This window comes from Chenopodium album, chromosome 8 (genome assembly GCF_948465745.1).
Source record: "Chenopodium album chromosome 8, dcCheAlbu1.1, whole genome shotgun sequence".
NCBI classification, from domain to species: Eukaryota; Viridiplantae; Streptophyta; class Magnoliopsida; order Caryophyllales; family Amaranthaceae; genus Chenopodium; species Chenopodium album.
Window position 1 is genome coordinate 70,043,760 of NC_137841.1, and position 22,055 is coordinate 70,065,814.

A 22,055-nucleotide genomic window follows, 5' to 3' on the forward strand; every position below is an offset into this window, starting at 1 on the left:
TCATCCCTACTGGAAACCTCGAAAACTACCTTTTAACTACCAAAACACCGATTACCAGGCGCGCAACCTATTTGTGTGTTGAAGCATTGATTTTTAATCCAACATTTTTGTTCACACAATTTTACCATTACATTATGTGTTAAAAAAAAGATGAAAAAAATTGTTCCCATCACATTAACATGCCGCCAAACTCAACTGAACCCTGAAATTCTTGTTCCCAGTAATCTAGACCACCCCTCAATCTCTCTCCATTTCCCTCATCCTCTTCATTGTACAATCATCTTCTAAACCTGGAATACAAAGAGAAATTCCAATTAAAAACATAGGATGATATTATCTCATCTCCCCAAACTTCAAACCCAATTTCTCCTCCCTCTAAAACCCAAAACCCCTAAACCCCATTTCAATCAATACCTCCTCCAATTTCGCCAATCCCCAATTTACTCTCTTTTCTCTTCATTATCCCCTGTTCTCCCAACCCAAAACCCTAAATCCCAAAATTTACTCCCACAACAATCAATTATTGATGATATTGATGATGATGAACAACCCCAGATTGAGATTTCTGTAGATAAGCTGTTTGTTCCCCCAGAAACTGACATTTCTTCATTGATATCCAAGGTTTCGGGTTCGGTTTCGGCTTCGAGTGCTCGAATTTTAAAGGGGTCTAACATTGTGCTTAGCAAGTATGCTAGTAATGCTCAAGTGATAAACGCTGAGTTTGTGAAGAGTAGTTCGAAAAATGAGGAGTGCCCTTCTGATGGGTTGCCTGAATTTGCCCTTGTTGGAAGGTCTAATGTGGGTAAATCTTCGCTTCTTAATTCCCTTGTTCGGAGAAAGAAGCTTGCCCTTACTTCTAAGAAGCCTGGTTAGTTTAATTTCTTAGCTTTTCTAAATTCATAGTTTCCTTAATTTCTGTAATTTATTGCACATTGATAAAGTATTTCGCGTGGATGTTAGCTAGCTTAGTTGGTTAAAGTCTCAGGGTGGTACCCAAGGCCTCGAATTGAATCCCTGCTTTGAAAGTTAAAAATTTGTTTAAATTTGTATTGCATTGTTACTCTTATATGGTGAGAAGTAATATTATTGGAAGGGACTCAAAGAAGTACATAGTTGATGTTGTTGTTGCTTTTTATAAATTCAACTACGGAGTAATTCGATTGTTTGCTTCGTCTATGATTTATTGCAGAAATGATGAATAAATTGTTTTTGCATTGAGAACTTAGCAGGGATGTGTTGATTTTGGGTTTACTTTACTTGAATAATAGAATCTAATTTAGTCATTGAGTTCTTACCTTATCAGTTCACTTGATGGGTGAAAAAATCTTGCTTTAACATTGTTAAGACCCAGTATTGGTGTGCCTAGTACCCTATTATATGTAATTTTCAATTTTCTTGGGTATATTTTGTGGGCAGCTTAATAAAAGTCTATGGTCGGACTGTCTGAATATCAGGCGATGGTGGTGATTCAATGGAAAATCGTTGCCCAGAGATAGCAGTGTATGTAGCTTTGTTGGTGGCAACTTAAATTCCATCAAGTGCACATCTTTATTGACTATAATACTATATAGCCACTTTTTCAATGCAGTTTAAAAATTAGTACTCTGTACTCTAAGTGTTTTATTGCTTCCTTATGTGTTTTTTTGTGGATGAAACATTCATGTGATTAATGAGCTCAGAGCCTCAAATGTCTAGTACTCGGGCCAGCAGCATGACCCAGGGCTTGTTATTTTTATTTCGAGTCTCCATCTGTAAGAATTCTTGTCTGGAGTAACTTTTCCCGTTTTCCGTACAATGGCTATCCTATTAACTCTCTTTTCTTCTAAACGAGCAAATTTTTTTACCCTAGCTAAAACAACAAGATTGATATGTGCAGATTTACTTGTATTATGCTTGCTCTCTAGTTTGTTCTACTTAAGTAAAAGTTAGATTTTGAATGTTTTCACCATTTGTTTTCTTAGACTTTAAAAGTTCATGTAATTCTAATGTTTTCGATCATCATTGTCTACAGGTAAGACTCAATTGATTAACCATTTTCGGATCAATGATAGCTGGTATCTGGTGGATTTGCCTGGATATGGGTATGTATTGTGTAAATGACTTTCTGGTGATAGTATCACATCGATCTTTATAGTTCATGGTGGGATATGTGGTTATCACAATATCACATGTATGGCTGTTTGTCTGTCAATCAAGTTAGAAAATACAATTTGGGAGAATATATTTAAACTTATGGGGCTAGAACAGAGCAGGGGGGGGGGGGGGGGAGAGGGAGGAACTTAGCTTTGTTTGGTCAATAAAAAAAAAATGTTCTACTCATGTCTACTTTATTATTGGACAAATTTAACTGCCTGCGTGATAAACCAATTCATATGTATAATCAATTTTGATGTTTCTAGTTTATTAGAAGTTTCTTGAGTTCAATTAAACTTTTGGGAATATCTTCCCAGCTCCACCTCAGTACTCTTGACATTTTCTACTGTGGATATGCTATCATTTATCTTTTCACTTTCATTCCTGGCATAAGCTATCAGTTTGTGCCCTTTCTTCAAGACAGCTTTCTCTTTCTAGGATTCCAATTTAATACTCAGACATGTCTTCAAATTGGTGTTCTGTGCTCTGCTGCCACCAATTATGCTGGTCAGTAAATCGCCATGCGGTGCTTTCTACGTTTTTAGGATTTTTATGCTTCTTCATATGCCGATGATCATATACTTGTGTTTCTCTAGCTAGTCTGATGATCTCACAAAGTTTTACTAAGATAAAGATTCCAAAACCAATGAAAACTTACGAACATAATCACAGATTCCAAATTGTTGGACATTTATTTTGTCCTGCCATTACCTGTCACCCTGTTTATAATGAAATCGTGGCAGTTAATTGTGCAAATTGGTTATCTAGTTTATGATTTGTGTATTTTGAACAGGTTTGCAGCTGCACCCGGGGAAGTCCGAATAGAGTGGGACAAGTTCACTAAGAACTACTTTCTTCAGAGATCAACCTTGGTTTCAGTATTCCTTCTCATTGATGCAAGCATTCCTGCCAAAAAGATTGATCTTGAATATGCGAGTTGGTTGGGTCAAAATAAGGTTGGTCTTCCTATCTCATACTTTAAATTAGAAAAGTAAAGATATTGTTTTTATTCTCTTGTAGCAGAAGATACTCCCACTTTTGGTGCTCTTATCTTTTCCTGAAATTCTCAAGGATATATTGTCATTGTTAGGTTTTCAAGAAAGATCTTCTCTCGCTCAATGTTAAGCTTGAGGCGCTGTAATCAATTCCCTCTGTTTCTATGGTTCTGTACTGTGTTTATTTTCTTCAAATGTCATTTTAGTTCCTTTAATATAAAAAGTAAGGAACATTGCATGTTATTGTTATCAACTTATCATATTTAGACAACTAGGTGATGTGTACAGGGCTGAGGCACCTGGATAGTATTGCTTCGACAAGCATTTAATTTCCCTGCCATGGTGATTTTAATAATTGTATAGATTAAATCTCAAGATAACTTACAGTGTCTTCATCCATTCCAGATTCCAATGACAATAGTGTTCACCAAATGTGACAAGAGGAAAAAGAAGAAAAATGGGGGTAAAAGGCCAGAAGAAAATGTACAAGATTTTCAGGAATTGATACGTGAGTTCTTTGAAGCAGCACCTCCTTGGATAATGACCAGCAGTGTCACCAATCAAGGCCGAGATGAAATATTGTTGCACATGGCACAATTACGGAACTATTGGCTGAAGCACTAAAAATTGAAGATGCATTGTCATTTCATCAATAGATTGTCATGGGTATAGTGTTGAAGTGTTGAGCCAGGATCTATGATGGTTGAAATTTGAAAGATTGTTTAAGCAGCATGGCTTGGATACATACAAAACTAAGTTCTTCCCCAAAATTGTTTCCTTCCAAATTATCACTCTGCGGTCACTTAATTTCTACCCAATGCATGGTCCATTTAGTTGATATGTTGTAACACACCTGCCTTTCCGTCCTATAACAGCATAAGCAACCATCTTTAACCAATTATAAAGTTACATAGAAGTAGCTCTGATACCATAATACTCTGTAATTGCTAATCCTTTACACTTGTAATCTCTTGCTACACTCTTTTTTCTAGTAATGTTGTCTCTTCGTGATATACGGAATATTCTTTATGAAGTTTTTATAGGTTACTAATTTTGCACTTTTGCCTTCATTGGGTAACTTTTAGAAGATACTCACATATTGTCATCTAGTTTGCTATCATTTTGTTGTGAATTGCAATGTGCTTGAGCATGCAGGTATTGCTATGAACATTGTGAAGTACCAACTACCAAGTACATTGTGTATGTTTTTTTTTTTTTTGGAGGGAAAGTACATTGTGTATGTAATAATTTCCATTATATTTCACACATGTTTTTTTATACTTTCTTCGTTTGTATTAAAATTTGTGAAATATTTCCTCTGTTTCTTTTTAGTTGTTACACTTTCCTATGTTAATTTAGAATAATAATTGGCAAAAAAATAGAAAATAGAAAAATAAGAAGAAATATATATATAGGATGAACAGGAAGAAAGTTGTTTGATTTTGAATACAAAAAGTGTTTGTTTACAAAATGATCTGAATAAGAAACTAGCGTAATATCGAATATTTATATTACAAGGTTGTAACTCAATGTTTAACAAAATCCTAACAACTTTGCTAAATAACTAATTCCGTTGACGTGACGTTTGCTTGTAACTAACTTCTAACAACCAAGATTCCTCTATTTTTTGTATCAATAATCTTATTACACTATGAAAATAACTAATGTAAATACTTTTATTTAACACCACTTTGAACAAAAAAAAAATGTATATTTGAATTAAATAATAATTTTGTAACATAAAAAAACAATATAATATTTTTATTATCTTCAATTTTCCTTTGAATGTACGATTTGCTTTTGATATATGGAAAATCGAATATATATTATTAAAAAAAAGTAATATTTATCAACAATTATATTTTTGGCAAATATATATTATACCAATTGATAAGTTTTCAAAAATTAAAGTAATAATTATTTAACCCTTGTTTTATGTAAATCAAAATTACGAGTTTAAACTGTGATTACAGTTAAAAACTATTTATTTAGGGTTCGTTTGACATCGCTTTGGTTTTCTGTTTTTTGGTTTTTTGTTTTTTAAAAGTGTATTATATATGTCACATAATGAATCAAAAAATATATAGACTTATTAAAATCATGATAATTTTGAAAACTGACAACAGAAAAGTGGAAACACCTTTTTCTTGTTTTCTGTTTTTGGTTTTTGGTTTTCAAAAAACCAGAAAATTGAAAACAAAAAATGATGCCAAACAAGTCCTTAAAAATTATATTTACTTTTATCCAATGAATATACATATTTTTTTCACACGTAAAGAGTTTTTTTTCATTGTTTTTTTATATTCATAATATACTTGAAGTGTACCTAGTATTTATTTGTAAAATTAGAGTTATTACAATTGTAGAGAGTTAATATATATATATATATATATATATATATATATATATATATATATATATATATATATATATATATATATATATATATATATATATATATATATATATATATATATATATATATATATATATATATATATGTCAACTTATGAATTACACCATGTCTCTCCAACTTAAAATCAAGTAAACTAATTTCAATTTTTAGATTGAGCCACAACGGCGGGGGTGAGAATCGACCCCAAAAACTCTTGAAATCGGTAGTAAACTCTTAACTCTAACTAGTTGAGCACTTGAGCTATCCCTCACTCTTACGAAAAGTTGATTAAATAAGTTTAGATATAGTAAAAATTTGTACATGGGTATAAGTACACATTGTATTAGCATGTTTTTTTTTTTTTTTTGAAAAAAAAAAAAAGTTTTAGTTTTTTTTTAAACAAGCTTTAATTTAAATAAGTTGAATTGAGCCGAAAAAAAAAATAATAATTATCAACAAAGTCCAAGTTTAAGTTTTCCTGTATAAAACCAAAAGAAGAAGCCCAATTATTGTTAAACCCTTACTCTAATACTCTATGTTCATATTTAACTGTAACTATAATCGCATTGAAATTTTTAACAATAGGTCTACACAAAGTCTTATATGTGGCTGGCCACACGGTGTGACCAGTCACTATAGGGGTTCTATAGGGGTTACTTTGCTAGTGTAATGGGGGTTACTTCATCATTATTATAGAGTTACTCGGTCAGTGTTATAGGGGTTACTTGATTGGTATTACAGGGATTACCTGATCAATGTTATAAGGGTTACTTTAAGTGGTCAAACGGTGTGGCCGGTCGCCCACAAGACGAGCCGATAGGTTTAGGGTTTAAGCTGAAGACAAAAAATGGTAACCGATTTTCTCTCTCTTACCTCATCAATGGCGGATTGAACTCAACATTTTCTGAGAAAATTGACAATTGTTCTCTGAATATAGTTTTGGTTTTGGTTTTGTAGGGAAAGGGAACGGGCAGTTTTGGTAAGAGGAGGAACAAGACTCACACTTTATGTGTGAGGTGTGGCCGTCGCAGTTTCCATCTTCAGAAGAGTCGTTGCTCTGGTTGTGGATTTCCTGCTGCTCGCAAGAGAAAGTGTTAGTTTCTCTTTCATCATGATTTTCATTTTGTTTGATTTTTTTTGGGAGTGATTTTGAGCTATGATTTGGTGTCGAATTATGCTTACTTGTGCATGATTTTGTGGATTATTTGATGCTTTTGTAATTGATTGTATGATTGATTAAGATTTGAGCTAATTTGGTTTGATTGATGAGTATCACATTTAAGTGTTTTCCAAATTTTGGGACAATTTGATGAGTATCACATTTGAGAGTTACTCAATTCTCAAATTTTGGGACAAAATCACATTTGAGAGTTATCTGAATTTTGGGACAAATTGATGAGTATTCAAGTGATTCTCCTATCCTGTATCCACTACTTAATTGTTAGGAGGTGGGACTGTGAAAAAGAATGACATTTATGTATCACATTTGGGAATTATTTCTTTTTTGTTCTCCGGAGCTGTTAGTTGAACCAGTAGTGTTGTCACCGGAATGCGGAAGGATTGTCCGAGTTGGTTTGAGATGGTTTGTATATGGTAATTCTACTTTCTCAATCGAGTGCTGCATTTTATTGAACTTGCACATTATGGGGAATTGAAGACATTATGCTCTTGTGCACCACTCAATTGTCGTGAGCTGTTGATTCTTATTGTATCTGGAGCTGTCGAATAAACTGTAGCGTGTGTTGCCGGCTTCTTTGGATCGAATCTGTTCGTGTAATTCTATTTCTCAGTTCTAAACCCTGGCATGTTGAACTTATGAACCACTTGGATAATGTTGGACCAAGTGAAAGAATTGTTCTATTGATCATGTTGAATTTATGGTCTTTACTATGCTTATTGGACCAAGAGAAATGTAGGTTTCATCAGCTTCGTGCTTTCATGTAGATGTAAATTTATGATTTGGAATATGAGGATGGCTTTGGATGAGGGTGGGACGGTGGGTTGACTAATATATTTGTTCGGTTGCTTGTAGGTTCTTAGCTGGGAAGATTTTAGTCCCCTGAAATTTGTTTGCTCGTTCCTTTTGTTGAAATTAGTGATCAGTTTTCATCCACATCTAGACATCTATTTTGATATTTGGTGTCTCAACTTCAACCTCTGTTTTGCTATGTGTTCTCAACTTTGCCCCTTTTGTGTTGCATTGCAGATAACTGGAGTATGAAGGCAATCAGGAGAAAAACAACAGGAACTGGTAGGATGAGGTACCTTCGTAATGTCCCCAGGAGGTTCAAGACTGGTTTCAGAGAAGGTATTGTTTTCATCTTAGCGCCGAAAATTTCCCTATGATTATTTTGTTACATATTTCCTCCCAATGGCTTACTAATCTGCTTGTCAAACCAGGTACACAAGCAGCCCCAAGGAAGCAAGTCGCTGCTGCCTTATAACTTTGGTGTGTGAGATTTTGTTGGGTCTACATTTCTCTATAGTGGGGAATTTAGATTAGTACGAGCGTGGGATGCCCATGTTTGCATTTTTGTCGGAGATTTGCAGAATTTGTATTGGTAATGACTAATGAGATGTTAGCAGTTCTGGGAAGTTTTCAGTTGCATTTAGCTAAATGACATCATTTTCCAATCCAAAGTTTCGATCTCAGTTTAGTGATAGTTTTTAGAATTAGAGTATATCTTTAACTGGAGAGATTTGTGATTGTAAGATCCATTTGTCTTCTATATATATAAGTTCAATTTTATTAATGTGTTCGGAGGTGCCTGATTAAGGGTTAGCATTCGAAGCCAAGTTCTTACATGAGCTTTCAGGTTCTTACATGAGCTTTAGCTTCTTTTCTTCTTCTCCCCTCTCTCTCTCTTTTTTTTTTTTTTTTTCTTTTTTTTTTTTTTTTATAATTCCTGGAAATTTTTGTAATTATGCTGAATAATTTCTGCATTACATATATGAGAGTAAAAATGAGGGTTTAATTTGCCTGTGTATGAGCAATTAAGCGATATTGCTAAGATAATTTCTTGCTAGGGTCTATTGTTAACCTTCATTTTTATTTTGTTAGATTTTACATTTTCTTATCCAGAAAAGCACCTGGAGAATGTTCAACCCAAATTGAGAAGTTACAACTAATTAACAGTTAAGGTGCAGAAATGTCTGCTGGACAGATGATCATCGTCAATTTAGTTATATGACACTAATTACAGTGACGATCAAACCTGGACTCCCAGAGAGAGGGAATAGTAATATTTCTAGAAGGAAAAACAGATGACTTGAGCACATTGGTGAGCTCATGGTTCTTGTATTGCAGAGGAGCATGTAAGTACAGCATCTGCGACTGATGTGAAGATATTCTCCTCTCCAATTAACTTGATTAACCCAGACGAATGGAGTTTGTCAACTACGAATTGCACTGGACTGCCTATTACAAGCTGTTGCAAACACGAAAACACAGCGATCATTAAGATTAGTTCAAACTAGAGCTTTGTGCATGGATCATTAATCTGAAGACATCAAATCAGAACTTTGTGTCGTGTTTGTGTGTATACCTTCACATTTTTCTTTTCAAGGGTCTTGTATAACTTTTCAAGGGCATGTGTACCACTGGTATCAATATCTGCAACAGCTGCAACCAGTAAAAATACAAAAATTCTTCAGAAACTCCTTAATTGAAAACCAGTATAACTGAAGTTATGGAACAAGATATTCTGAAGTTTTGCCAGATGTTTACATGACATATCAATTATAAGATGTTTGATTTCAGGGAGGTTCTTGTCTGCAAGCTGTTCCTCCTCCTCATTCAGCCACTTCATTATCCTGCATCAGTGGACTAGCTAGTTAATTGACCATAAAAAAGTGTTTAAAATGACTAAACCATGTTTATATGATGGCGGAATCTGTAGTTGTGTACCTGTCTCTGATATAGTTAGAGTTGGCGAAGTAGATTGCTGAGTCAACTTTGACAATTAGAATGCCTGGAACCATTCTTGCCTCAGAAAACTGATGAGTGTTCTTATACTCAGAAGAGCCAGGAAGCTTTCCGAGTACTGTAGTTTGTGGGCGCGTCATCCTGAACATGATCTTGAAGATTGATAAGCAGACCTGATTACAGAATTTCTCTTACAGCTGAATAAATTTTTATTTGAGTGTAAAAATAAAAATTATTCTTGATGTATCAGTCTTACTGCTATTAGCAGGCCGATCTCCACTGAGTGAAAAATCACGCCGAAGAAGGCACCCATACAAGCAACAAAGTCAAACTTGTCAACTTTGCATATTCGTATGATCTCTTTGATGTCAATCAGACCAAGCACAGCAGAAATGATGATAGAAGAGAGTATGGCATTTGGGATATACTTGAACAACGGCGTAATCACCATGAGAGTCAATAGTACTATGAAGCACATCACAATGTTGGAGGCTGCTGTCTTACAACCAGCCATATAATTTACTGCAGAGCGGGCAAACCCTCCTGCACGCGAGCAGAATTAGTTAAGTGCTCATTAAAACAAGGGATAAAGCTATAAGAGACAATGATCATAAGATACTGTAGGTAATAATGCAATACAGAATTTGTACCTGTTTATTTTATTACTGAACTGAGCTGATCAAAACTAAAAATTACGGTTTTTTTAGTTGGAAGAAATTCTAACCTGTGACAACATAGCTAGATGTTAAGGAGCCGACTACATTTGTGGCTCCTAGTGCCACCATTTCTTGGTTTCCATCCAGCTCATAGCCTCTTATATCTGCAAATGTTCTCCCAATTGCTAGTGCTTCCTACAGGAACAAAAACCGAAAGACATACTAATTTAATTGTGCAGTAAACTGATTTTGTGATTTGTATATGTAACGTTTTCTACATTCATAGGACTTAAGATAGTATATATATGTATAGGCTGATTGGAGATGCTTACAGCTAGCGCGATTACACCAACAATAGCACCAATTTTGAAACCTTTAGCAAGATTGGTTCCAGAAAAATATATCTTGTCAACTGATGACGGGTTAACACCCTTGGGTATATGTCCTACCTGAAAAACAATGAATCAAAAGGCGGTTGTGTTTTCAGATAACTTTACGTAGATGGAGTTCGGGTGCTTAATAAGATTAACTGGTTGATCACTTACAATCTTAACACCATGTTTGTCAGCGCGACTGATGTATACAATGAATGTGGAGAGGATCAGAGAGACTAGTGGAGCAACTGCTGAAACCCAAAACAATTTCTTGTTCCTCTTTCCCTAAGTAAATACCAATTACTTGTAAAATTGATCAAAAAGTATAATATGTGAATTATACAATAAACAACCTTAAGAGCCAAAGAAATCTTACAATGTATTTGGCAGCAAGAAGGAATGCCACAAATGATACTCCTAGAACGATTGTTCGCCAATCCCACTGTCAAAATGACCAAGAATCAGAGAAAATTAGCTCTATGAATGCACTGATAAATCATAAATGATAGCAAGAATTATAAAGAAGTTAATCCTATCAATTAGACTTACTCCATGTTCAACTACACTCCAAACTGAGTGCATAACAGAGACAATATCTGTCTTTTTAGTAAATTTCTTTATTCCTAGTAAGCCTTTAAGCTGCTGAAGGGCTATAACTATGGCGGCTCCAGCCATGAAACCAACAGTCGCAGCATGAGATAGATAATCCACTAAGAATCCCAACCTGAAACCGTAAGAAGAACAGGTCAATATAGTACTCCTTCCGGCCCTTAAAGATCATGTATGCATGATCAAGAGAACAAATGCATACCTTAAGACTCCTAGAGCAGCTTGAATGATGCCTGCAAAGAATGTAGCTGTGAATGCAAGACGTCGATAGTCATCAGCTTCTTTGACAGGATCAAACTCCTTCTGCAGCATAGTCCCCATAATCAGAGACACCACTGCCACAGGTCCAATAGCCAGCTCCCTTGAGCTTCCCATCACAGCATATATCAGAGGAGGAACAAAGCTGCTGTCTGCAGTACAGTATGCAAGATACCGCGATTATAACTTTTCTTTCTGATTAAGTTTTTCTACAGTATGATTAGCTACAGAAGGCAAGTAGAGAACTTACATAAACCATACTGAGGAGCTAAATTCGCGAGCTTTGCATATGCAATGTCCTGTTTATTAGTCATCAAACAAGAAAAACTGTCAAAATTCAGAGTACAAAATTTTACAAGTCCTTTTCTAGTGGAAAATTGATTCTACCTGAGGAACTTGCATGCTAGCAATAGTGACTCCTGAAAGGAGGTCACCTCGAAATTTCGAAAAGTTGTATGACTTTGCCCATCCAAGGATAGGGAAAACAGCTTGTAAGACTAGAATGAACTTCTTAAAATGAGACTGATCATCACCCTTTGAAGACTGAATTCGAGTACTCGAAAAAAAGGTTTCTTCAAAGCCATCCTTAAGTTCCTTGAAAAAGTTTTGTTTAGATTGTAATCCCTCTTTTTTCATGTTAGAATGTTTCTCCATTTGAGGATTTTCATTTGATGTAGACACACTTTTAGAGTCTTTTATGTCAAACTCACACATTATTTGAATTTAGAATACACAAAAAAGACTGTTAGATTAATTACATCAACACTTGAAGAAATCTAGGATTTTTATAAGAGAGGATGGAATTTGTAATACTAGTACTTAACTAGCCAATACAAAGTACACTTGTATATAAATAATCCTATTAGAGTCATCTCATGATTGGAGGCCCTCTATTAGAGGTAGAGACTAATTTTGTAGAAAAAAAAAGATAAGAGTGTATAATTTTTTTAAAATTTAAAAATATAGACGTCATGAATCTCAAAAGTTACGTAATTAATAAGAAAATTCACATTCGTTCATGAACATTTATTTTTATTATGTCATTAAAAATCCAGAAATGAGAAAATCTCTTGGATTCCAATCATCCCCACCCTCCACCCATGAATTAATGTTTCTTGTCATCATGTCATGGAATAAGCCAAACAATATATGCATGCAAAATATATATATATATAAAAAAAAACGTCTTTGGTCATTTATGAGGTTTTTTTTTTTTTTTTTTTTTTTTTTTTTTTTTTTTTTTAATTTTTTTCTTCTATATAATAGTTTCCTGTTTTAAGTTACACTAAGACCTTGTTCTTTTGAGTAGATTATTAATACTAAGTAGAGCAGTAGAGCATAATAAATTATAGCATATAAGACAACAACAACTCAAAAGAACATGACCGGATGATCTAAAAATGCGTAAAAGCTTTTTGAAGGAAGTGTTATGAAATTTCACCGGAATTACTTTCTTACTCTTCTATCATATCTTTTCAAGTTAGTACGAATTTTGACACCAAACTTCACTTTTGGTTATTTATTTAACGAGTGCTATGTAATTCATCTGAAAGTAAGGATGATTGGGTTGATGTTCTTTATTAAGGTCCTGCTAATTTATTCCCTATTAATAGAAAAAAAAATCCTTATTAGTGAAATTAAAGTTCATGATTAAGAGAGAGGTGTTAAAGTTGAAAAGCTTAGTAAGCTTGTAAACCACTTGTGCTTATATCTTACGCTTCTACCGAATATGACAAGCTCAACAATTAATGCGTTATTCCCTTGGATTAAATAACAAATGTACACCGCTTACTATCTTATTATTGTGATTAGATTTATCCCAGTATATTACTCTCTCGGTATCTAAATATATTTATCACTTTGGATGGCCCAACTTTGGTCATAAGTATTGAGATTATGAAAATATACATTGTAATTAATAATCTAACAAAAATTTACATAACAATATTTGATTTTTATATACTAATAAGTTAAAGTTAATATTTGAATAGTAAGTTTGATTGACGAACTTATTTAGATACAATAAGAGTATTTATATATATAATTCAAAGATGGTAAGTCTTATGGCACGCAACAAAAAATGGGCATGGAAATATTCTTTTGAACACCAAGGCCACAAGGCCCACAACAATTGTGATACCGCAACTCTTTCAACAACCCTTACAATACTCATTTCAAGTATTAATTGTACATGTGCGTTCAGACCTATCAACTAGTTATTAGATATCTAACCGTTATCAACCTTTTAATATTTGTAATCCGACATGCAAGCAACTTAGCACGCATCTTCTTCCCCTCTTGCCCACAAAAAATTTATTACCTTTTTTTTTTCCTCGCATTACAATACGAAGACTTTACACAAAACTAATGTTAGTTGCCCTCCTACTCTATACTCACAGTCACTTTCATGATGTAATATGGAACATACATGTTACAAACCTTCAATTATCAGTAGAGTACAATATTAGACACTTGCATTTTAAACAAACAATGCGGCCGAAAAAGAACTTTATGGTTATAGAGAAATTTAGATACTTGCATAGTTGCATTATAAATATATTGTAGTGTGTAAAAGTTCTACTTGTACTTTTTATAATGCAGTCAATTGTCAACCAACCATTTAAAGTCTCCTAGTAGACTATTAAGATTTATGAATGTTTTATTTCCACTTGAAATTAATGACTTCATATAATGATGAGTTGATAATCAATCCTCTAAGTCTACAACATGAGTATAAATGCTAACTAGCTTTGTTGATAAAGATTCGAAAACTATACCTATAGTGCCTCGGAATTTTTTTTTATGCTTATGATCGCGTTATTATTGTCCATGGGTTTTAAACTTCCTAAAAAAATAAATTCATGTTGAAAATAAAGCCAATGATAGATGTTAGCACCGTGTAGTCCAGCAGCAACGTTGGTACCCCCTAACGTATAAGACCAATGATTAGAATATGTCATATGAATTTCGAAGTCTATGACGCGTAATTATTATTATTATTACTATTATTATTATAAAATATCAAAAAACTTACAAATTCAATCAATTTACAAGAAATAGGTGGGGAGCCGAGATACAATATGGCCCCCCACCCCTCTAGTTATAGCGAACCCGATCCTGCTGAAGATGTAAGCAGCTGCACGAGCACTAATATTCTGAGTCATAGCGAACTCCTGAACCCGCTTCAACAACGACATCCTTGTCTAATTCACCCAACGAAGAAAAGGAGAACGGAAGAAAACCATAGCCAATAGCCCTGCAACGCGTCCTATACTTGTCCCGCTTTCGCTGAGCCGCCCCAGACACAACACGACCAGGAACGAAGTCAGACAACCCCGATTGTGTCAAAGGTGAAGACCCCGTCAAGTCAACACATACATCAAGGCCTCTACCCAGGAATAAAGCAACACCTGCTGGTCAAAGAGCCCCGTCGTTCCCTCCAATCAACCCAACGTTAACCTCCTTTCAAGCAGAAATCCCAGACCGAAAACAAATATCAACAAGGGTGTCACGAACCACGTTGTGCCGATGTTTAATACCCACCATCCCAGCGCAAGACACTGCATGATCCCCATAAATATCCCCATAAGTATTATTATAATTATTATTAATTTGAGATGGCAATAATTGTAAGGAATATTTGCTTTGGAAGCTTGTCTTGGCAATAATTTGTGAAGATGTTGTACGGAGTACCATTCTGTTATTTGACTCAAAATAATAATAATACTTCGGAATATATAGCGATAGCAACAAGATTTGATTTAGGTTTTGTTTGTTTCAGTAATAATATATACTTGTCAATATCAACTTGAACTTAAATTTTCTTAATTAAACTTTTGAAAACTTATTGATTCTTGAAGAAATTGATTGGCCAATTGTAAATTGAATTGGGGTGATTGTCCTAATTATAATTATTAGTTGACTTTTATTTGATTTTCTTGGCAATTATCTAAAGATTCAAAACATGTTCACATTAAAACTAAGTATATGAAAAAGTCCTACTATCTTAAGCTTCAAGTTCAACCTTCAAATACTTTCTCATTAAAATGGCTTATAAGAATGGGCCATTAAATAAATAAAAAAATAAAATAAAAATAAATATAATAAATATAATAAATAAATAAATAAATAAACCTTCATACATCATTATGCCTTGGAGGATTCTAACCTAAAACCAATTGTAAATGGTCGAGGTAGATAAATGTTGGATCTTAGATGTTAGTCATCGTTTATATGTTATGAATGAGCTCAAACACATGGTGTTTTGTTATTTATGAAATGGACCTACTATCCACCATTATTTTGCTAAACCTTACTCATAATTTTAAGATTGTATAGTGATCTATAAAGTCAATACACTTGAATACTTCAAGGATATTGCGGAACATGTCCTAAGTAGTGTTTTGATTTGAACAAAATACAAGCTTATATCAAATAAGAATCTGATGACATACAAGTTCACCAACTCAAAACTTATGTAGTTGTTGGGTATATGTTAGTCTAACCCTTTGTTAATTCACGTGTGACTTTTCATAAACTAAGTCCCTTCTTAGTACATACTTGAAACATGCATGTCCACAACGTCTTAAGAACTGAAAAACAATCTATAGAGTGTTTCTCGAATTAAATGCCACTAGGCCACTATATAACGCAATTTGATCAATTGTTAACTAATTAATTTACATAATTTATTCACTGTCCCATTCAATTTAACTTGGAACTCATTTAATTCATTACTTTAAAAGAAAGAAATAGAAAGAAGTAATGGAGCTCTTCAACTATGAAAATGCCTGCATGTACGAATTTTATTATGGCAGATGGATGAGCAGCTAATTAGTTAGTGATTGTTCGACGGTTTATAGAAGTCGTCTATACATGGCGGTAATAAAAATGAATTTACAATATAATTTTATTTCCATTCTCATGTTTGCGTCATCTTCATATAAATTCATTAAATACAAATTAAGGTGGATTATTAATATATTATTATAAGACGGGTTAAACTTATCCTAAAAATATTTAAATTGAACTAGCATTGTGGAAGTAAACATTGGCGAAATCAATTAATCAACCAGATCAGCAAAAAATTACTCATATAGAACCAATTAATATTACTGATAGCTAGTGAAATCCAAGTCAAAACTACTACGAGTAAATAGGTTAAGGATTTTCAATCAAAATTGAATACTGAACTGTGTAACATTATTGGGTTATAATATAAGTTTATACTTAACATTACACATTTTGAGGTAAAATAAAACTAAATAAATAATAGCCACTAAATCCTCTAATTGGCTGCAAATTTAACTTCATTTAAGTATATTTTATGCGAAAATTAGTTTTGACTTTTATTATTAACAATTGATTAGTCAATGCTAATTTTTGTGCTGTCCACTTTTAGTATAACATGCAATCACCGATGTAGTAATACGCAAATCTCAATGACTAAGCTCACTTAGTTATATCTTTGTAAGTAGAAAAAAAATATTCTTAATAACGAATTAATGATTTTATAATTACATAGAAAAAACCTTTAAGATTTCATTTTTAATTTTCTCCATACATTCAGTCTTCTAGCATTAAGGATAATGGCTTCATACCACCATGTTTGGCCTGTGAGTGTTACATTCTTACACATACCTTTCTTGTAATCATGTTAAAATAATTTTATTGTATGTTGTTCATTATTTTCTAACATTATGTTTTTGGACATGGGTTAAGCAGGAGTTTGAACTAGGATGGAGGGTAGTTGTAGGTTCCGTAATCGGATTCGTTGGAGCCGCAATGGGGAGCGCTGGTGGTGTTGGTGGTGGCGGTATCTATGTCCCAATGCTCACTCTAGTTCTTGGTTTTGATTCCAAGTCTGCAGCTGCTGTGTCTAAATGTAAGTTTCTTTTTCAACCTTTTTTAATGTTAGTATGTTACATTGTTACATCATGTTATTGTGTAGCATAACGCGTGGTGCACATTGTTTGTTGGTACATATATTCATAATTTGAAAGGAAATTGTGTCAAACATTAGACTTCAACAAAAATGAGCAATATATATAAGTGGCATACATGCTAAAAAGTATAAAAAGAGGGATCATTTTGGATTTTTGGTTATATATTGAAAACTCTTCGTTTTACCTATTAATGTGAGATTCTGAGACGCATAATACTTACAGTTGCACCTAACATAACCCACTTTAAAAGTCGTATCCTGTTGGGTTACACTTAACATCTAAGGTTGCAGGTATGATAATGGGTGCAGCGGGATCAACAGTATATTACAACATAAAGCAGAGGCATCCAACATTGGATATGCCCCTGATTGATTATGACCTTGCTCTGCTCTTTCAGCCCATGCTTTTGTTAGGAATCAGCATTGGAGTTGCCTTCAATATCGTCTTTGCTGATTGGATGATCACTTTCCTGTTTATCATTTTGTTTTTAGGTAATTTACCACATCTTTCTACAAGCATTTTAACAATAATTTATTAGTACGCATATAAAATATTTTGAATTAGTAATGTGACAACTATATGTACCTGAAATGTACAACTTCGTTCTGCCCCAAATTGCTCGGATATAGTAGTGTTGGCAAATGAATACTAGTTCAAATTATAGGAAAAACAACGATGTTTCTACTTTATGCTATTCCTAAGCAAAAGTTATTGGATTTTGATGGCAGTTACATCAACCAAAGCTATATTAAGAGGCATAGCTACATGGAAGAAAGAGACATTGATTAAGAAGGTACGAGTAATAATTATTGATTTTCAAGCATTATATGTAATTCGTGTTAGAGCTAGAAACACATATGATGAGGGTTGGCAATCATTGCATACAGATTAACCAAACATATTTAACGACTTTCAGGAAGCTAACAAGCTGCTGGAAAATAAACTCGAACAGTCGATACAGTTATCCTTGCAGATCTCATTGACAGATAGAGATGCAGCAGCAGTTGAAACCACTCAGTTGCTCCAAAGTATGCTTCATTTTTGTAGGCCGTTAAACATATTCATCTTATTCAAATAATGATTTATACTTGCATAATGTGGAACTCTGTAGATGGTTCTGCAGCTTCTGCAAGTGATTCTAAAGGACTCTCTGATGGTAATGCAGTTTCACAACAGTATGAGGTACGTTTATGATTAAAATATACTCCCTCTGTCCCCCTTTTGTTGCAACCTGGGTCCACTTCATGTGAGAGTTTTATGAGTCACATGGTGCAAACAAAAGGGGACGGAGGGAGTGTATATATTCGCTGTTGGGACTAAGACGGTTAATGGCCTGAAGTAGATAGTTATTCCGAACCCAACTGGTTAGGAATGGGCTACCTAGCTTGGGGATAGGTTATAGGCCGAAGAGAATAAGACTCTTGATTATACTTCGTTAGTAGATTCATAGGGACATTGATTTTCTTCCAGGTTTCATTGTCAACAAATATACAGTGGGCAGAATTATGTTTGCTTGCTGTTGTTTGGATTGCTTTCTTTGTCCTTCAAATAACAAAGGTGAGTTCTTTTTCTATACAGATATACAGAGTAATCTAAGCTCTATGAAGTTGTTATTTGCACAGACTGTATAAAGAACATTAAGAAACGAAGGTAGTACTCATGTATAAAGTATTGAATGTGTCCAACTAAAGAGTATTAGAACTAATCAGACTACAAAAATTTAATCTGTTTATTTAACTATTTTCTAAGTTCAATATGGTAAGTTGCTAACTGCTGAAATCTTAACAATTTTTATGAAGACATATGTCAGGAAATGCTCTATGGAGTACTGGATACTCAACTTCTTGCAGGTATATAAAACCTCTCAAACTTCGTATCAACGGTTTTAAATTCTAGTCTTAGTGTAAACTCATCATTATGTAAAGTACGTACTCCCTCAATCCCTTTTTGTCTGCTCCATGACCCAATTGTTTGTGAGAGCCATATGGGGCAAAAAATAAGGAACAGACGGAGTATATGGTAGCTACATTTTACTATAGTCATTGAAAAGTCTTTCATACTTCTATACTATGTGACTTGATCTTTCAATATATTCAGGTACCAATCGCGTTGTCAGCTACTCTGTATCAAGCAATAGGCTTATACAGAGGAAAGAAAACGATTGCATCCAAGGGAAAAGATATCACAAATTGGAGGGTGTCTCAGTTATCCCTATATTGTTGTTGTGGGATAGCAGCTGGTACGATAGTTGGCACGCTTGGATTAGGAGGAGGATTCATATTAACACCCTTGTTTCTTGAAATCGGAATCCCTCCTCAGGTATTCAGTCAACAAATATGTAAACTATATGCAATTTTATGTGTAAAAAAAGTGTGTAATTTCACTAATAATTTGGTTATTTGTAAGAGAAAATTGTGAAAATTAAAAACCTTTTAATTGGTCGACTTTTTGAAAAATAACCTTTTGAATGAAAACTTGTGAAAAATGACTTTTTAAGTTGCATTTTGTTTGTATAGGATACTTGGGTGACCTGCTGTGGTGGTCAATGCTTAAATACAGGATTTAAGTGGTCAAACGGCGTTGACTATCACGTGTTAGTCACGTGACTTATTTTAAAAAAAAAAACACAAAAATCCCAAAATTCCGCTCCTTTCCCGGCCTAACTCTTTCATTTGTTAGGTCGGGGAAAGAGGGAAATTTGGGGTTTTTTTTTTAAAAAAAAATAAGTACAACTTAAAAGGTCTTTTTTCACAAGTTTTCACTTAAAAGATCCTTTTTCAAAAGGTCGACCACTTAAAAGGTCCATTTTCACAATTTTCTCTATTTGTAATTGCAGGTGGCTAGTGCAACTTCAACTTTTTCAATGGCTTTTTCATCATCTATGTCAGTTGTACAATACTACCTTCTTAAGCGTTTCCCTGTTCCATATGGTAAGTTGATCTTAAAGTATACTTCGTAACATACACTATGTATTCGCCTGAATTCATCCAAACGTTCAAGTAAAAATTATTTGCTAAGTCTAGGAATATAGGACTATAAGGTATGTACTCTCTTTATGTGCTTTAGTACATGAGTGTTTGAAGCATTATGTACCGCCTTTTCTTTTACACTTTCGCAGCTGCTTATCTAGCTTTGGTCGCCATTGCTGCTGCGCTAACAGGACAGCATGTGGTCAGCAAGCTAATAACGTTAATGGGGAGAGCATCAATCATCATCTTTATTTTGGCTGCAACTATTTTACTTAGTGCATTCTGCTTAGGTATAACTTTGATTTCTTCTTCTTTGATCATGAGTAGTACTAGTGTATGTGTTAACTTAAAAATGATTTTTTTATTTTTTACTTTAATTAATAAAGTATAAGCACTAGAATTTATTAATTCACTAAACTACAAATAGTTATATGATACTTCAAAAAAAAAAAAAAGGTAATTATATGATACTCGGATCGAACACATAACTTTGGTAAGGATTAAAAATTACTACGGGTTTCCATCCATACACTTAAATTATTGGATGATTTGGTCTAATTAATCATAGAAAACTCATTCAATTTTATTTTTGTTGCAAAAATTTAATATATTGTACTATAAATATAAACGACTAATAATCCTGCATACAAATTTTGAAGATTTTAAGCTTATCAACAAAATATTTTGGATCCACCCTTCTACATGTTGGTGGGTAGGAAAATTTAAACAATATTATTATTATTATTATTATTATTATTATTATTATTATTATTATTATTATTATTATTATTATTATTATTATTATTATTATTATTATTATTATTATTATTATTATTATTATTATTATTATTATTATTATTATTATTATTATTATTATTATTATTATTATTATTATTATTATTATTATTATTATTATTATTATTATTATTATTATTATTATTATTATTATTATTATTATTATTATTATTATTATTATTATTATTATTATTATTATTATTATTATTATTATTATTATTATTATTATTATTATTATTATTATTATTATTATTATTATTATTATTATTATTATTATTATTATTATTATTATTATTATTATTATTATTATTATTATTATTATTATTATTATTATTATTATTATTATTATTATTATTATTATTATTATTATTATTATTATTATTATTATTATTATTATTATTATTATTATTATTATTATTATTATTATTATTATTATTATTATTATTATTATTATTATTATTATTATTATTATTATTATTATTATTATTATTATTATTATTATTATTATTATTATTATTATGTACAAATGTACAATATGTTTTTTTTCCACAAGTAACAGAAAAACATGACAAAAAAAAGTTTATGTATTATTATGAAGCTTTTTTGTATTTTGTTTTAATGAAGGGCTAATTTTCTCCCATCCAATATTGTAGGAGGAATTGGAATTACTCATATGATTGAAAAGTTGGAGAATCATGAATATATGGGTTTTGAGAGCTTTTGTCTCTTAACAAATGGAGTATAGTTTGAAAGTTAGAACTCCCTTTTGGTATCTTACTATCTCAAATGCTTTAGTAAATTTTTTTATGGATGAAAATTTGCTACGCTTATAAATTTAGACCAAATGTTTGTAGCTGTCTTAATATATACTTGGTTGTTCCTATCCCCCCTCCTCCCCGGCACAAGGTTTTTTAGGTAACCATCAGAAAGTAAGTAACATTTCGATAATTTTTTCTCATTAGAGAGAGTTAGAGTTGGCACGAGTCTTGTAAGCAAGCCTC

At 32.8% G+C, this 22,055-nt stretch overlaps 4 protein-coding genes across 4 annotated transcripts; 3 read left to right on the forward strand and 1 right to left on the reverse strand.

Annotated features, from left to right (window-relative positions):
• The first annotated feature begins 179 nt into the window (after nt 1-179).
• LOC145556454 (GTP-binding protein At2g22870-like) lies at nt 180-4,408 on the forward strand. Its single transcript, XM_081618106.1, has 4 exons — nt 180-868; nt 2,012-2,081; nt 2,927-3,089; nt 3,534-4,408. Exons 1-4 carry the CDS (start codon nt 328-330, stop codon nt 3,750-3,752), a joined length of 993 nt encoding a protein of 330 aa, XP_081474232.1. The 5' UTR covers nt 180-327; the 3' UTR covers nt 3,753-4,408.
• On the forward strand, nt 4,266-8,664 carry LOC145555439 (large ribosomal subunit protein eL37x-like). Its single transcript, XM_081617182.1, has 4 exons — nt 4,266-4,283; nt 6,481-6,616; nt 7,730-7,831; nt 7,924-8,664. Exons 1-4 carry the CDS (start codon nt 4,266-4,268, stop codon nt 7,965-7,967), a joined length of 300 nt encoding a protein of 99 aa, XP_081473308.1. The 3' UTR covers nt 7,968-8,664.
• Nucleotides 8,665-8,672: 8 nt separating this feature from the next.
• LOC145642157 (high affinity sulfate transporter 2-like) lies at nt 8,673-12,026 on the reverse strand. The gene is made up of 13 exons (XM_081693251.1): nt 11,733-12,026; nt 11,596-11,644; nt 11,290-11,497; nt 11,028-11,202; nt 10,855-10,920; nt 10,646-10,763; nt 10,437-10,549; nt 10,173-10,299; nt 9,705-9,991; nt 9,431-9,621; nt 9,251-9,336; nt 9,069-9,145; nt 8,673-8,951 (listed from the first exon to the last, which is right to left on the reverse strand). Exons 1-13 carry the CDS (start codon nt 11,997-11,999, stop codon nt 8,811-8,813), a joined length of 1,905 nt encoding a protein of 634 aa, XP_081549377.1. The 5' UTR covers nt 12,000-12,026; the 3' UTR covers nt 8,673-8,810.
• Nucleotides 12,027-16,933: 4,907 nt separating this feature from the next.
• Nucleotides 16,934-21,799, forward strand: LOC145555440 (sulfite exporter TauE/SafE family protein 3-like). The gene is made up of 12 exons (XM_081617183.1): nt 16,934-16,960; nt 17,070-17,229; nt 17,581-17,781; nt 18,019-18,083; nt 18,207-18,318; nt 18,402-18,472; nt 18,761-18,847; nt 19,090-19,140; nt 19,388-19,609; nt 20,127-20,220; nt 20,409-20,549; nt 21,708-21,799. The coding sequence occupies exons 1-12, from the start codon at nt 16,934-16,936 to the stop codon at nt 21,797-21,799; spliced, it is 1,323 nt and encodes a 440-aa protein (XP_081473309.1).
• The last annotated feature ends 256 nt before the right edge of the window (nt 21,800-22,055 follow it).